We start from the raw sequence: 14,769 nt of genomic DNA, 5'->3' as shown, positions 1-14,769 counted from the left end.
CAGAAATTGCTGGCTAGCTTTCCCCCTACCAACACCCAAAATATATTTCTTCACCAAATGAACACCTTGTTACATTTCATCTCATTTTTAGTTTAGTCTTCCCCACTTGTTGCTGTACGTGAACTAGTGTTGGTTGTCAGCAATCGATGATAAAGTGGTCAAATGAGAATTTTACATAAGTGGGAGGAATAGAGAATGCATATATAATGGATTAGGTTGCCAGGCATCTTTGAGATTGTGTCATGTATATTTTTTATGATAAAGTACTAATTCATTTGTGAAATATAATTGGTATTAAATAATGGTTTGGGATTTTAATATACCCTTACTTGGAAAATTTTTTTTAATCTATAAATTCTATGTGACTTCTCAAAATTCTTTAATAACAATATTTTTACTGATCGATATAATCCAAACCTCTAGAAACTTGTGTTTTAACACCTTCAGGGAAATGTTTAGCCTAAAGAAAAGGAAAACACAGAAAGACATGTTAGCTGTTATTTTAACTATCTGAATATCTGGCACATACAGGGAAGAAAAGGTCATATGGATACTACACTGAGCAGGGCAAAAATCACAGAAGGCAAGACTGTGAACTTTTTAAATTTTTTAGTTGAAAATTTAAACACATGCTTGGCCACAATGTAAACACACTACTTGAGGAGGCAGGGGATGTACATCCCCTAGCACTGGATATATTGAGGCAGAGACACAAGATATCAGGGACAGTAAAAAGAATTATACAGAGTCTGACTAGACACTCTAAACTCCTTTTAACTTTTAAATTCTAAGACTGCTTGGAATCCAGTAAGAGTTTTCAATACCTTTATCTCTCTCCTAAGCTTAAAACACTTTCATATATACTTTACAACCAGAATGATTATATTAAAATTTGGGTATCCCAGTAGGCATTTGACCCATATGTAATGAAATTCAGTCTGACCTACACAGGAAAATTACCCTGGATCAGTGTCTCCAAGTTAAATTTTAGCCACCTCTCAACAATAAACTTCCCTATTCCATTTTTCGCATAAGTCCCTAAACAGTATTTTAAATTTGAGCCTGATACTAATTTATGATAATCAAATCCTTACTCAAAATGAACTTTAATCTCATTATATCTCAGGATAGAATAATAAATGTAGTTTTATCCTTGACAAACTTTCTTGGCTAGGAAAAATGCCTGAAGGCAAGATCCTTTTTTCACATCTGTCCTTACAAATACTTATTAAAATGCTGTCTAAAGGAGGAATAATCAGACAACTGGTTAAATACTAGATAAAATCCTGATTCCCTCAGAGACCAACTATGAGACCTGGCATGAAATAGTATACTTCTTGTTTCTCTTTTTCTTTTTTGGTATACTGGGGATTGAACCCAGGAGTGCTTAACAACTAAGCCAGATCCCCTGCCCTTTTTTGTATTTTATTTAGAGACAGGTCTTGCTAAGTTCCTTAGGGACTCAATAACTTGCTGAGACTCTCTTGTGAACCCCTTGTCTCAGTTTCCTGAGCCACTGGGATTGCAGCCATGCACCACCGTACCAGGTTTTTAGTTTCTTTACTACATAATGGTAAAGAAACAACACTTTATAAAACGTTGTTGTGGGAACTGGAAAATATATGAAAAATACTTTACACACGTATAAGAGTTCAATATGGAACAGCTACTATTATGGTTGTTGTCATTTTTGTGATATTCATAATAAATCAAGAACAAACATCCTTGCCTGATGCTGTGGCACATGACTGTAATTCCAGTGACTCAGGAGACTGAGGCAGAAGGCCTGCAAGCTCAGTAATTCAGCAAGAGCCTAACTCAAAATAAAAACTTAAAAGCATGGAGGATGTGGCTCAGTGTAGAGTGACCATGGTTTCAACTTCTAGTACCAAAACAAAACAAAACAAACAGCAAACAAACAAACAAAAATCTTTGAATTCCTACCTTAATCTACCCCTTGATTATAGGGTGACTATACTTGATACACAAAGTAGTAGCACAATCTAGTTTATAAAATTGCTATGAAAATTCAAATATAGATTAATAGTATATACACTCTATTGAATGCCAAATTCCATATCATCACTTGATTCACATAGTCACAGAATGCAAATATAAGAATATGAAACTCTTTGCTTCTTTTAAAAAATATCTTTTTTCCAGGCCTGTTGGCACATGCCTATAATCCAGCAGCTCAGGAGGCTGAGGCAGGCAAGTTCAAAGTCAGCCTCAGGAACTTAGGTGTTAAGCAACTGTCTCAAAATAAAAAATGAAAAGGACTGGGGATGTGGCTCAGTGGCTAAGTGCTCCTGGGTTAAATTCCTAGGACAAAAAAAAAAAAAAAAAAATCTCAAAATTTCTTTAAAATCATTTCAGTTCCTTTCCAATCTCTTTAAAAAAATGTAAAACCCAATTAAATGGTGCAGTTTCACCACTCTGTTCTAAACTACTATCCTACCACATCAAGAAATAATATGTGTGCAAAGGATGATACCTTAGACAGTTACACATAATTCTAAATATGCTCCCATCCTAAATATAAAGCTTTTCTTCATTCTCTCTTTTTTTTATTTGCAGTGCTGGAAATTGATCCCAGGGCCTCACACATGCCAAGCAAGCACTTTCCAACTGAGCCGCATCCCCAGCCCTAAAACTTTCCTTTGTAATAGTGCTTACTAAGCAAGCAAGAGACACTTCTAAGAATGGAGCAACATTCTGGTAAAAATCAGAGACTTATTACAAAATATTTCTTAATAAAATATGGTACTACCTGACAATTTTCAAAATGAACAGCTACAATGAGCTTTCCTCCATAAAGTTTATCTTCCAAGTTTTCAAGAGTAGATGGCTCATGCTCCGGTGGATACGTTTGCTTCAGCCAGTCAATCCATGATAATCCCACAAGTGACTGAATCTTTTCTTCACTGAATTTGCGCATTTTTCTTCTAAATTCATTCACTTCGGGATCCTTTAAGGCATCAAATTCATGCAGACCTAAACATATTTTATAAAGTTTTCATTTCAGAAGGTAATAATAATAAAAGAATACAAAATATTATCAACAAAAACTAATTTAGATGTTTCTCTTTCATCGAGCAGTTAAAACAAGGAAATACCATGAAAGATCAAAATATAATCCACATATAATAATAATAATAATAAACTGGGTCCCTAAAGTATAGGAACTTAAAACCTTATAACAAAATGTAGGTTGGATACCAGTTTCATAAAGATAATCACTGAAATTCATAACACACGATTTAAAACCACATATAAAAGATCTACAGTTTTCTTTATAAACCAATTAAATCACATTGATAACACCTGAAAAAAAGCTAAAACTATGAAAACTACTCCAACATTATATTAGAAGGTAAAACTTGAGTTATTGTTTAACCTAAAATTTAGTAAACTGTGGGGGTGGCTATGCACGTGTGGGGGTAGAAGACATATAGAAAATCTTCGTTCCTTCTTGTTGATTTTTCTCTGAACCTAAAATTGTTCTTAAAAAATAAAAATCTTTAAAAACAAACAGTATACTTAAATTTTACAGACTAAATTTTCAGGTCATTTTGATTTTTCAACAGTTATAGCATAATTAGTCAAAAATCCCATAAACATAAAATTCTTTATTGTATTTAATTCTAAATCACTTTTGCCACGAGAATAATGACAATTTTTACATATACTCATGATTATTCAAGTAAATAATTCTAGAAATCTAAAATAATGAATCAACATATAGATTTTTATATATGAATTAATTTTTACCTATCAGATTAGCAGGAGGATCCCAAATTTAAGATCAGCATCAGTAGCTTATTTAGCAAGACTCTCAACAATGTAGTGAGACCTTATCTCAGAATAAAAAATAAAAGGGCTGGGATGAAGCTCAGTGGTAAAGCACCCTGGGGTTCAATACCCCCATATTATAAAAAAAATTATCAAGTGAACAATTTGTTTACACGAAAGATACTGTTAAAATCCTGCAGATTGTCAGGCACAGTGATGAGCACATGTACAGTGCTAGAACTTGGGAAGCAGAGATGGGAGGATCACTTGAAACCAACCTGGGATAACAAAGCAATACCCAGCTGAAAAGAAAAGAGAAAAAAAGAAACAAAAAACGAAAGGAAAACACTCTAGGCTCCAAGAAATAAAAACTCTGTTGATTATATATATTTCTTTCACTTAGGTTATGCCATAGGGGGCTGGGGATGTAGCTCAATGGTAGAACCCTTGCCAGCTTAGCATGGAAAATACCCTTGATTTAATCCCCAGAACTATTACACATATGAGTCACAGGTTTATTAAGGTCAGAAAAAATAAGATATTTTTCCTCCCAGAATGCTGATAAAATTCTCTGATTAAGATTCTTTTTAACTGGATTACTGGATGTTGGAGAAATTAATGTAGGACTAGCGCACACTTTCACTACAGGGAATAATAAGAATCCAAACAGCAGTTCTGCAAATAATTATTCACAATAAACTTAGAAAATAAAATGACCAAGCATATCATCTTTCAGGAAAAGGTATTTTTAGCCTGGTCATGGCAATTATGTCAAAAAAATTCTATTGTTTTCTTTGGAGAAAGGAGACAGCAACCTTGTTCCTGAAGTTAAACTGAAATAATTGTTTATTGTTTCCCAGAAGGCATGACCTCACCAAGCCCTGGTTTTAGTCATCATGGACAAATCAGCAACTGCAAAAACTGACTTGATAGGTATTAAAACTGAAAATTCATTCTAAGATATTAAAACAGATAATTTCCTAAATAAATGTTAACTAATAAATTTGTATATATGATCATAATGCCAGGTTTTCTAGATATGCTGAAAACATGTAAACAGTTATAAACAGTTAAGCATATATAAACTGCTGAGTTAACGCAAAAAAGCACTGTATTTTGATCAAATTGCAGGGCACACTACATACAAATTTATATGCAAAAAGTCTATGGAAGGCATTGTTTATAGGAAGAAAAATCCAATTCTTATATCAAACCCCTGTACCCAGATTAAAAAAGAGTATATCCAGTTCAATTTGAATTTTAGACAATATTAGATATTTAGATATTAGATATTACTAAATATCTGGATCTCCTAACTAAATATTTACTTGCTAAATCTGGCAAGCTTAGGTAGAGGTAACAATGGCTAATGAATCTGTTTGGGGAATTAAGACCAGAAAAATAATCTAAGTACTGAAAAGGTGTAGCTCTCCCTGAACAAACTACTCACTCTGTGGTACTTTCTGGATTATCATTTTAATTTCCTAAATAGTCAATGTGATTCTGGTCTGCTTCCTCCCATCAGCATAAAAGCACACAAAAGCTATATATTTTTATCTACAAAGTCAAAAAGCAAACAAAATTCTTTAAATATATAAAATGCATTTGAAGGAAATATATCAAAGTATCAGAGGATATTCTTGTCCTGGATGATAATTTTATAAATGATTGTTTTACTCTTTCTACTCTTCCATATATTCTTCAATTTTTTATAAGCATTAAAACAAAGGAAAAACTTTTTCTAATGGATGGATACAAAGTAAAAATCCTAACAAAAAGAGGATCTTTAGTTCAAAGACAGCCTCAGTAAAAGCAAGGCACTAAGCAACTCAGTGAGACCCTGTCTCTAAAATAAAAATACAAAATAGGGTTGGGGATGTGGTTCAGTGGTTGAGTGCCCCTGAGTTCAATCCCTGGTACCTGCCCCACCCTCAAGAAAAGACTCTAACAAAAGGAAAACTTCTGCCAGGTGTGGTGGTGCACACCTGTAATCCCAGCAGCTCAGGAGGCTGAGGCAGGAGGATCACAAGTTCAAAGCCAGTCTCAGCAACTTAGTGAGGCTCTCAGCAACTTAGCAAGACCCTGTCTCAAAATAAAAAATAAAAAAGGGCCAGGGATATGGCTCAGTGCTTAAGCATCCCTGAGTTCAGTCTCTGGTACCAAAAACAGGAAAAAAAAGAAAAGAAAACCTTTTTCTACTGAATAAGAATTCTACAGTAATCTTTGTACCTCTAGAAAATAGAAAGGAATGCTTTCTATGGAGACCATTAACGTATAAGACAAAGACTTGTATGATAATTTAAAGTTCTTTATTGGGGAAAAACTATTGCCAAAAATAAACTAGACATTCTCCAATATAATCATAAAATTTTGATGTATCATCAAATATCAGAATGTTGTTTAGTAAGCCCACAAAGTTCTATTCTAATGTACTCAAAGTAGTACCACAGTGTAATCATTAGCTAGCCTGAATTACTACTGGTCAAAATCAAAGAAAAGCATCTTAAAGGGGATAGTATTATATTATCCTGCATTAATGAATCTGATCAATATAGATTGCCAATCAGATCAAAACCTCCAGTGGATTTTCTGGTTTTGTAGTTAGTCTTTAATAGTAATAGTTCTAAGTCAAGTTGGTACCTTCTCTAAAGCACTGATATCCATTGGTCCTTGAGATTCCTAAGATTCCTACAGTAAGGAAAGATTCCTCCATGTTTTTAATTTTGTAACAATTTTCCCTAGAATTGATTTTCAAGGAATAATGTGGACACAATATATCTTAACTCTCTACAAAAATAAATTCTAATTAAAGATAATTTCAGTTAAGAAGTAAAATCTGTCAAAAACATCAGTTACAGGGCTGGGGAAATAGCTCAGTTGGTAGAGTGCTTGCCATGCATGCACAAGGCTCTCGGTTCCATACCCAGCACCAAAAACAAAAACAAACAAACGTCAGTTACAGCCGGGTGTGGTGGCACACGCCTGTAATCCCAGTGGCTCGTGAGGCTGAGACAGAAGAATTGTGAGTTCAAAAACAGAATCAGCAAGAGTGAGGCACTAAGCAACTCAGTGAGACCCTGTCTCTAAATAAAATACAAAATAGGACTGGGGACGAAGCTAAGTGGTCCAGTGCCCCCTGAGTTCGATACCTGGTACGCCACTCCATCCACTTATGGAAACATCAAATATCTTAAAGTCTTGGTTAGTATATAGAATTGTACATAAAATATGTTCATATTACGGAGGAAATACATTTAAAAAAAAAAGAAGAACATTTCTATAATAGGTTGTCTTGAACTACTTGAAGTAAAGGAACAACTTTTTTTCTTTCTAGTTCATCAAAGATCAATGCTTGTGTAAAATGAAAATAAATCATTTGTTTAAAAAAAAAAACCAAAACAAAATACAAGCCCTTGGGTGCTATGGCAATATCACATTGCTAGTGGAATTTCCTAAACATTTATTCTTAATTCTGTACTTACCTTATTTCAAACTGGTAACCAACACTGGTGCATAAATAATCACTTTGAAAAACAATATCTTAAAATAAAAATGGTAATATATATATTACAATACATACTCATAAGAATTCATAAGAACTTTTAAATTACCTTTTCCTATAAGGACTCCAATTTTTGAATCCAACTTTTCTGCTGGATCACAACTTCTTGTCACTAATTTGAGAACAGGAAGAAAAGGCCTGACATCGCAGAGTCTTCGTGTTTCATCTTCAAGCTCCTCATATACAGCAGTTTGATTCACACATGCAAACATATAGGAGTCAATTTCCATAAGGAGGTTAAACATTGGGTAATTGTGAACTTGCTTCCATAACATCTGCAGGAAAAAAATCATAAGACCTTATCTGGTATGGTACGGAAACACTGGCATTAAGTTTACAAAGATATACGTATAAGAATGTCCACTACAGCAGTGTTTGTAAAATAGTACATTATATAGAAAAGCCAAATGCCTAGCAGTGAACTTTGAAATAAAACAGAAATACCTTCAGACATGGAAAGCCATACCAGATATATTTTAAGTTGCAAATTACAATAGGATATGTATAGTATTATTCCTTGTTTATAAAATAATATAACAGCACAGTGTATGAAATATGCATCATAGACAAATTACTAAAAGCAAATTATCTGTGAAAATTAAGGATCAGTGAGAATTTTTAATTTAACATTTCTGTGAACATTATAAATAACTTCTAATAAAAATAAAAATTTAAAGCATATATCATCGTCCTCACACAAAATTTAAATTATATTTGTCCTGCATTCTTTACCATTCATCAGGGGTATATTGACTAACACTGCCCTAACATGATGAGAAAAATCCATTGATCATCTCCTCCCATGTCTCCTGGATGACATACTGTTTTCACCATACAAAATACAAAGAAGGATTTCACATTTTGACTACAGTCATACCAAAGTCAAGAGATGAATATTACAGACCTAGAGTAAAATGCATAACCTAGATTCACTTTATATGAAACAAATAGGAGAAAGCATATGTATGCAACAAAGGAAAAAAAATAGATCAAGTGGACTTCATCAAAATTATAAATTTCTATACATCAAAGGATATAGTCAGAATGAAAAAGCAACCCATAGAATAGGAGAAAATATTTGAAAATCATATATCTGATCAGAGATTAATATTCAGAACATAAGTATTCCTACAACTCAATTAAAAAAAATTTTAAAATTGACAAAGGTTTTGAAAAGATAATTTTTAACAGAAAATATACAAATGGCCAATAAATACATGAAAAGATGCTCCACACCATTAGTCATTAGGGAAATGCATATAAAAACACTGAAATACCACTTCACATCTATAAGACGACTATTATTTAAAAAAAAAAAAAAAAAAAAAAAAACAGAAAATAACAAGTATCAGCCATGATATAGAAAATGCAATGTGTACTGCTGATGTCAATGTTAAATGATGCAGCCACTGTGGAAAACAGTTTAGAGGTTCCTGAAAAAGTTGAAACAGAATTACTAATGAATAGGGGTGTAACTTTGTGGTAGAGTGCTTGCCTAGCAAGTGTGAGGCCCTGGGTTCAATCCCCAGCACTGTGACTCCAAAAAAAAAAAAAAAAAAAATTTAAAAAAGGTTTGTCATATGATTCAAAAAACCTCAATTCTAATTAAAAAAAATTGTGAAAGCAGGGATTCAAGTGCATATTGATAAAACTGTAACATTTATGATGAATAGATCATTTTTAAATTAGGGTGAAAAACACAGATATTCGTACACCAATGTCCATAGCAGTATTATTCAGAATAACCAAAACTTGGACACAACTCAAACTTCTATCAATGAATGAAAGAACAAACAAAATATAAACCATACACAAAAAAATTGGCTATTTGCAGTATTATTTCACTTATATAAGGTACCTAGAATATGCAAATTCATAGACAGAAATTAGAATAGAAATTGGTGCTAGAGAAAGGGAAGTTATTATGGGTAGAGTTTGTGTTTGGATGAGAAAAAAATGCTAGAAATGGATAATGATGATGACTGCACAGTACTGTGAGTGTATACCTAAAAATGTTTAAATAGTAAATTTTTTCATGTATATTTCACAACTTTAAAAAGAGAGGATTAATAAATAGTGTTAGTTATAGCCAGAGGCATCCATACCACTGCTGACTACAAAAATAACAGTTCTCTATACCTATATGGTACCTAAATCAACTCTATTTTCTTTTTACTTCAGTGATCATGCAGTTTTAGAATTCCCATGTCTCCATGACAAGAAGGTTGGAAAAGAGTTTAAGGGATTTATCCAAAGTAAAGAGCTTTAAAGAGGTTTGTACTTTCTTTAAAATAAAAATTACCCTGATTTCCACATTGAGTTTGGCTATTTGAAAATCATTGCGAAGAAAACTTAGAAAAACAATTTCAAGTATATGCTGGTCTTCAGCAGAAAACTCTTTCCCCAGATTTATCATGAACTGGAATTGGACTTGGATAAATCAACCAAAAAGAACATGAAAAAACAAGTATGACTAGCCCAAGGATGGTAACTAGAAAGACGTTTAACTCAACTTTCCTGACAGTTTTAACAATCTGAACAAACACTTCAAACTAGCTAACACAAGCCAATTTTTCTTAATTCAGTCATTATATATGACTAAAAACAAATTAAAACTGGAAGAGTGACAGACACAGGGGCACACATCTGTAGTTGCAGCAACTTTGGAGGCTGAAGCAGGAGGATCACAAGTTCAAGGCCAGCTTTGGTAAAAATTAAAAAATAAAAATGACTAGAGATGTAGCTCAGTAGCAACAGTGCCCTAAGTTCAATTCCCCATATTAAAGGAGTAAAAAAAAGAGCCAGGAAGGAATCTATAGGAAGGATTTGAGTGTGTAAACATGAAAGAGAAGTGAGCTCCCTTTTAAAAGTGGGAGAGAGAACAAGCATGTTTGATATGTCCATAAAAGACAGCACAGGGCCAGGGTTGTAGCAAAGTGGTAGAGCTCTTGCCTAGCATACATGAGGCACTGGGTTCAATCCTTGGCACCATATAAAAATAAATAAATAAAATAAAGGTATTTTTTTAAAACCCACATTAACACATTACAAAAAAGAGCATATATCAAATTCTTTAAAATGAAATGATCTAAAGGTTAAACTTCTCTCAGATTTACCATATAATTTACATTTATCACATTTTCTTTTTTTTTTTTTTTTTCCATGCTGAGGATTGAAACCAGGGCCTCGTGTTTGCAAGGCAAGCACTCTACCAACTGAGCTAAATCCCCAGCCATCATTAATCACATTTTCTATAATAAAAAGTCATTTCCCTCTAAGTGACATAGAAAGTAAGTCTTTGGAAATTTTAATTATTAACATACCTGCTTAATATAAGAAATAGTAGCTTCCCGTGGTACCTCCAACTGGATATAAATCCCAGTGGGCAAAAGAAAATCCACAGGTATGGAGCCATCAGATGCTATCTGTGAGTCCACTGCCCAGATGTCAAGGACGTCTGCCATAGCAGGAGGCATTATGAAGCTGAAGCACATTCATAACCATGGGGCCCTAGAAATCAGTAAATAAAACACAGCAAAACAGCTATTAGCCAAATTTTATATTAAAATATGATAAACGAATGAGGAACATGCCTATTGTCCCAGCTACTTGGGAAGCTGAGCAGGACGATCCAAAGTTCAAGACCAGCCAAGGCAACTCAGACCCTGTCTCAAAATAAAAGATAAAACGGGTGGGATGTAGCTCAGTGGTAAAGTAACCCTGGGTTCAATGCACAGTACCAAAAATATATGTATGTATATGTGTTTTATACACACCCCAGAGAGATATATACATATGAGATAAAGCTCACCAATCTAATTAGTCTTTGGATCTCAATATAGCCAAAAACATTAATAGGAGTCCAATTTAAAAATGCAGTATTTTTAAAGCTACAATAAGTCACCAGAAAAAAAATATTTAAATATAATTTTGGATATCATTACATAAATTATAAATACAGATTATCACTATATGTGTATGTGTGTTGATAACAAAAAGAGTAAATAAACCAAGATTCAAATCCCATTTATGTAAAGCATGAGGGTCATGTCAAATTAGAAATTAATCTGAAATTCGGTTTTTGTTTTTCTTTTCTCTTTTTTTTTTTTTTTTTTTTTTAAATCATCCTGCCTCAGTCTCTGAGGAAGCTGGAGTTACAGGCACGAGCCAATGCACCCAACAGGTTAAAGCATTTTTTTTTCTCATTCAAAACTAATTTTATTTCTTTTATTTTTGTCCTCTACCACCATTCACGGATTTCATTCTTTGGACCCACGAGACAAGAACCCAGAAAGAAAATCAGGGAGACCTTTAGCTCACGTGGATTTCATTTGTCTGCAGAAGCAGAGAACTAAGCCCTGTTCTCAAACATCTATTTACACATTTTGATCTTTAGAAACCATAACAACTTTCATGAATTGAAAAACACATCAAATACATAAAAAATAGAGGAGTTAATAATGATACATAAAAAACAAACTCTTCACTGGTCACTACTGGAGACTGCTAAGACACCACTGACTCATTAATTTAAAAAATGATAAAAATGAGGAAGTAAATCAAACATATCTGTGTGTACTAACTCTAATTTCAAAATAAAGTTATTATAGATGAGGGTTAAATTTGTCTTTTTTTTAAATTAGAAAAATCGCCATTTTGTAATCTCTAACGAATTAATGAAATTAGATAAAAATCATTAATAGATTTTAAAAACAGTAATAATGAGTGAAAGGATGATAAGGAACTTTCCAATAAATGTATCTTCTTGACACCACCTGAACCCTCTGATTGCTCTTATCATCACAGAAAATGGGAGCACCAAACACTATGCTTCTCACAAAATACTGGCAACAGGAAGTATTTACCCACCCCTACACTTGTCTTTAAAGAAAACAAAACTGAATCTGAGTTTAATAGAGCCTCTAGAGTTGATCTACATCAGCTGAAATTACATGAAATAGAGGAAGATGTTAAACACTTCAAGGAAGTAATCAGCCAAGTGCAAATGTGGGATGTTCCACAGAACTAACAATAAGGTTTATTCAGCTAATCAATAACAAGAATAGGGGTTAGGTGGTGGTGGAACACCTGTTAAAGAATAAAAGAGCATTTAGAAGATATAACCACAAGGGGAGGTACTGGGGAATGAAAATGGTCAATATATTGTCACACTGTGTGCCTGTGTATATAACAATAAACCCAACTATTATGTATAATTATAATGTACCAATAAAAATTTAAAAAGAAGATATGGCCAGACCCAGTGTAAATTTGAACAAGATAATATAAAAAACTATCATTGAAACAAAATGGAAATTTTAAATATGGATTGACTATAAGCTCCTGGAGGGTTCAGACCATGATTTTTAAGCTCTGGTTTCTCATCACAGTCTATGGACAGATCCCTACATATTTAGTAACTCTACACTGATAAAACTTTCATAGATGAGAACAAAACTACACAAAGTCATCATGTCGAAACAGTCACTAGACCCGGAATTACTTTAGACAAATCACTACAAAGCAGCCTTTGGAAGTTTTTTCAGTGAAGGAGCTTCTAAATCTTGCATGTAATAGGCATTCAGTAAATATCTATTGAATGAAAACATGCTGCATCAAGAAAGATGCTTTCATATATTCAAATACTACCATGCAAAGACAAACAGAGGAAAGTCAACACCTGAACAAGTCAGAGCAAGCACTATGTCTTAAGAATTACTAACAAAAGCTGAGAGGAAAAACAAAGTTAGCCTTTAAAATTAAGAAGGCTTATGAGGGCTAGGGGTATGGCTCAGTGTCAGTGGTAGAGCACTTGCCTAACATGGGTGTGGCCCTGAGTTCAATCCCCAGCACAAGGGAGGAGTGGGGAAAAGGCTTATGAAACATCAGCCATTTGTCACAGAATGACAATCATGATAACCTGTACCTCCTCCTGGTTTTTGGCAAGACTCTCTCAACTGAAACTAAATCTCTCAAAGAATATAAATAATAATACAGGAGCATGAGCAGGCATGGTGGTACAGGCCTATAATCCCAGCAACTTGGAAGGCTGAGGCAGGAGGATCACAAGTTCAAGGACTGAGCAATTTAATGAGACAATCTCAAAATAAAGATGGGGTGGTTGGGGAATGTAGCTCAATGACAAAGCACCCTTGGGCTCAATCCCCACTACCAAAGTAAAACAAAAACAACAAACAGGAGACTGAAACTATACAAACAGAACCCTCGTATCTCACCCTTACCACACAACTGAAAACAGTAAGACATCCTAACCAGCAGAGCCCAAAGCAGCCATCTTTTCCAGGCTCTGAATGCACTTTATCACCAATCCCATCAACTTTCTAGACATGAAACTCTAAACTTCTGGGCTATTAGTAGAAAAAGCACTGAGGTGGATTCCAGAATTTCTTGATGACACGGTTATATATAAAAATGAAACCTGAGAAGGCATCACAATTGAGCTCCTACACTGCTTTCTGACTAAATTGGTAATTTAACACAACATATATGTCCAGTCATGCTGAAACACTGGTACTTGCCAGCATATTCTATATTCTCTCCTGCCTCCTACCTGAAACAAATTATTCCCTCTCTTTACCATGTCCTCACTTCCATGTCTCCTGAAAAACTCTTACATTTCTGGATTACTGGAATCTTCTACTTGGTATTCCTCTGTGTGTCCCAAGCATTTTAAGCCCTTGATAAATATTTACTTATGGCTAAATGAAGCACTGAATGAAAAATTCTATAGAATTTGCTGGTAGAACAATTATATTAGATACTTAAAATGTGGCTTAAATAAATAAAAGTGTGGTTTCAATCATGCTTGACAGGAAATATTAAACTATACAGCCTTCAGTGTAGTCATTTAGCACCTAGTCTAATGCCATTAACAGCCTCCAAAAGTTACATTATGAACAGGGTGCAGTGGCACATGCCTATAATCCCGGTGGCTCCAGGCTGAGGCAGCACCATCACAAGTTCAAAGCCAGCCTCAGCAACTTGGTGAGGCCCTAAGCAACTGAGCGAGACACTGTCCCTAAATAAAAAATAAAAAGGGCTGAGGATGGGATTCTAGTTAAGCACCCCTGGGTTAAATCCCTGGTACCAAAGAAAAAAGTGACAATATGTCTGAGAGAGAGAAAGTTCCGTGATCCATTTTCAGAATATAGTATTTAGCCAATTGTAGCTATTTTAATTACAGCATTCCCCTTTGTACACCCCAATCTGAAAATTAGCTAATGGTGTAGGCTGTAACCCCAAGCTCCTCCAGTCAAAGCAGGGGCAGTATTGAATTAGAGACAAAAGCAGGCAGACTGCCCACCCAGGTGCACTTACTTACTGGATTTTCTTTGGTAGCTCGACCTTCTGCAGAAGTTTGCCTTGTCCACACTTTTCCAAGCATGCATCTGAGT

The 14,769-nt window shown here is 34.2% G+C and overlaps 1 protein-coding gene across 4 annotated transcripts in view; it reads right to left on the bottom strand.

Annotated features, from left to right (window-relative positions):
• Positions 1 to 14,769, bottom strand: part of Pik3cb (phosphatidylinositol-4,5-bisphosphate 3-kinase catalytic subunit beta) — a 135,251-nt gene that overhangs the window by 78,385 nt on the left and 42,097 nt on the right. For all 4 annotated transcript variants that reach the window (XM_047564808.1, XM_047564810.1, XM_047564807.1 and 1 more), the window contains 3 exons: positions 10,678 to 10,864; positions 7,404 to 7,629; positions 2,771 to 2,994 (listed from right to left, as the gene is read on the bottom strand). In XM_047564808.1, the coding sequence (XP_047420764.1) occupies positions 2,771 to 2,994; positions 7,404 to 7,629; positions 10,678 to 10,848 (621 nt within the window). In that variant the 5' untranslated portion in view covers positions 10,849 to 10,864. The remainder of the gene's footprint in view (positions 1 to 2,770; positions 2,995 to 7,403; positions 7,630 to 10,677; positions 10,865 to 14,769) is intronic.

Source organism: Sciurus carolinensis, chromosome 9, assembly GCF_902686445.1.
Source record: "Sciurus carolinensis chromosome 9, mSciCar1.2, whole genome shotgun sequence".
Lineage (NCBI taxonomy): Eukaryota > Metazoa > Chordata > Mammalia > Rodentia > Sciuridae > Sciurus > Sciurus carolinensis.
The sequence above is the reverse complement of the archived record's forward strand: the minus strand, read 5'-3'. Positions and strand labels throughout refer to the sequence as shown.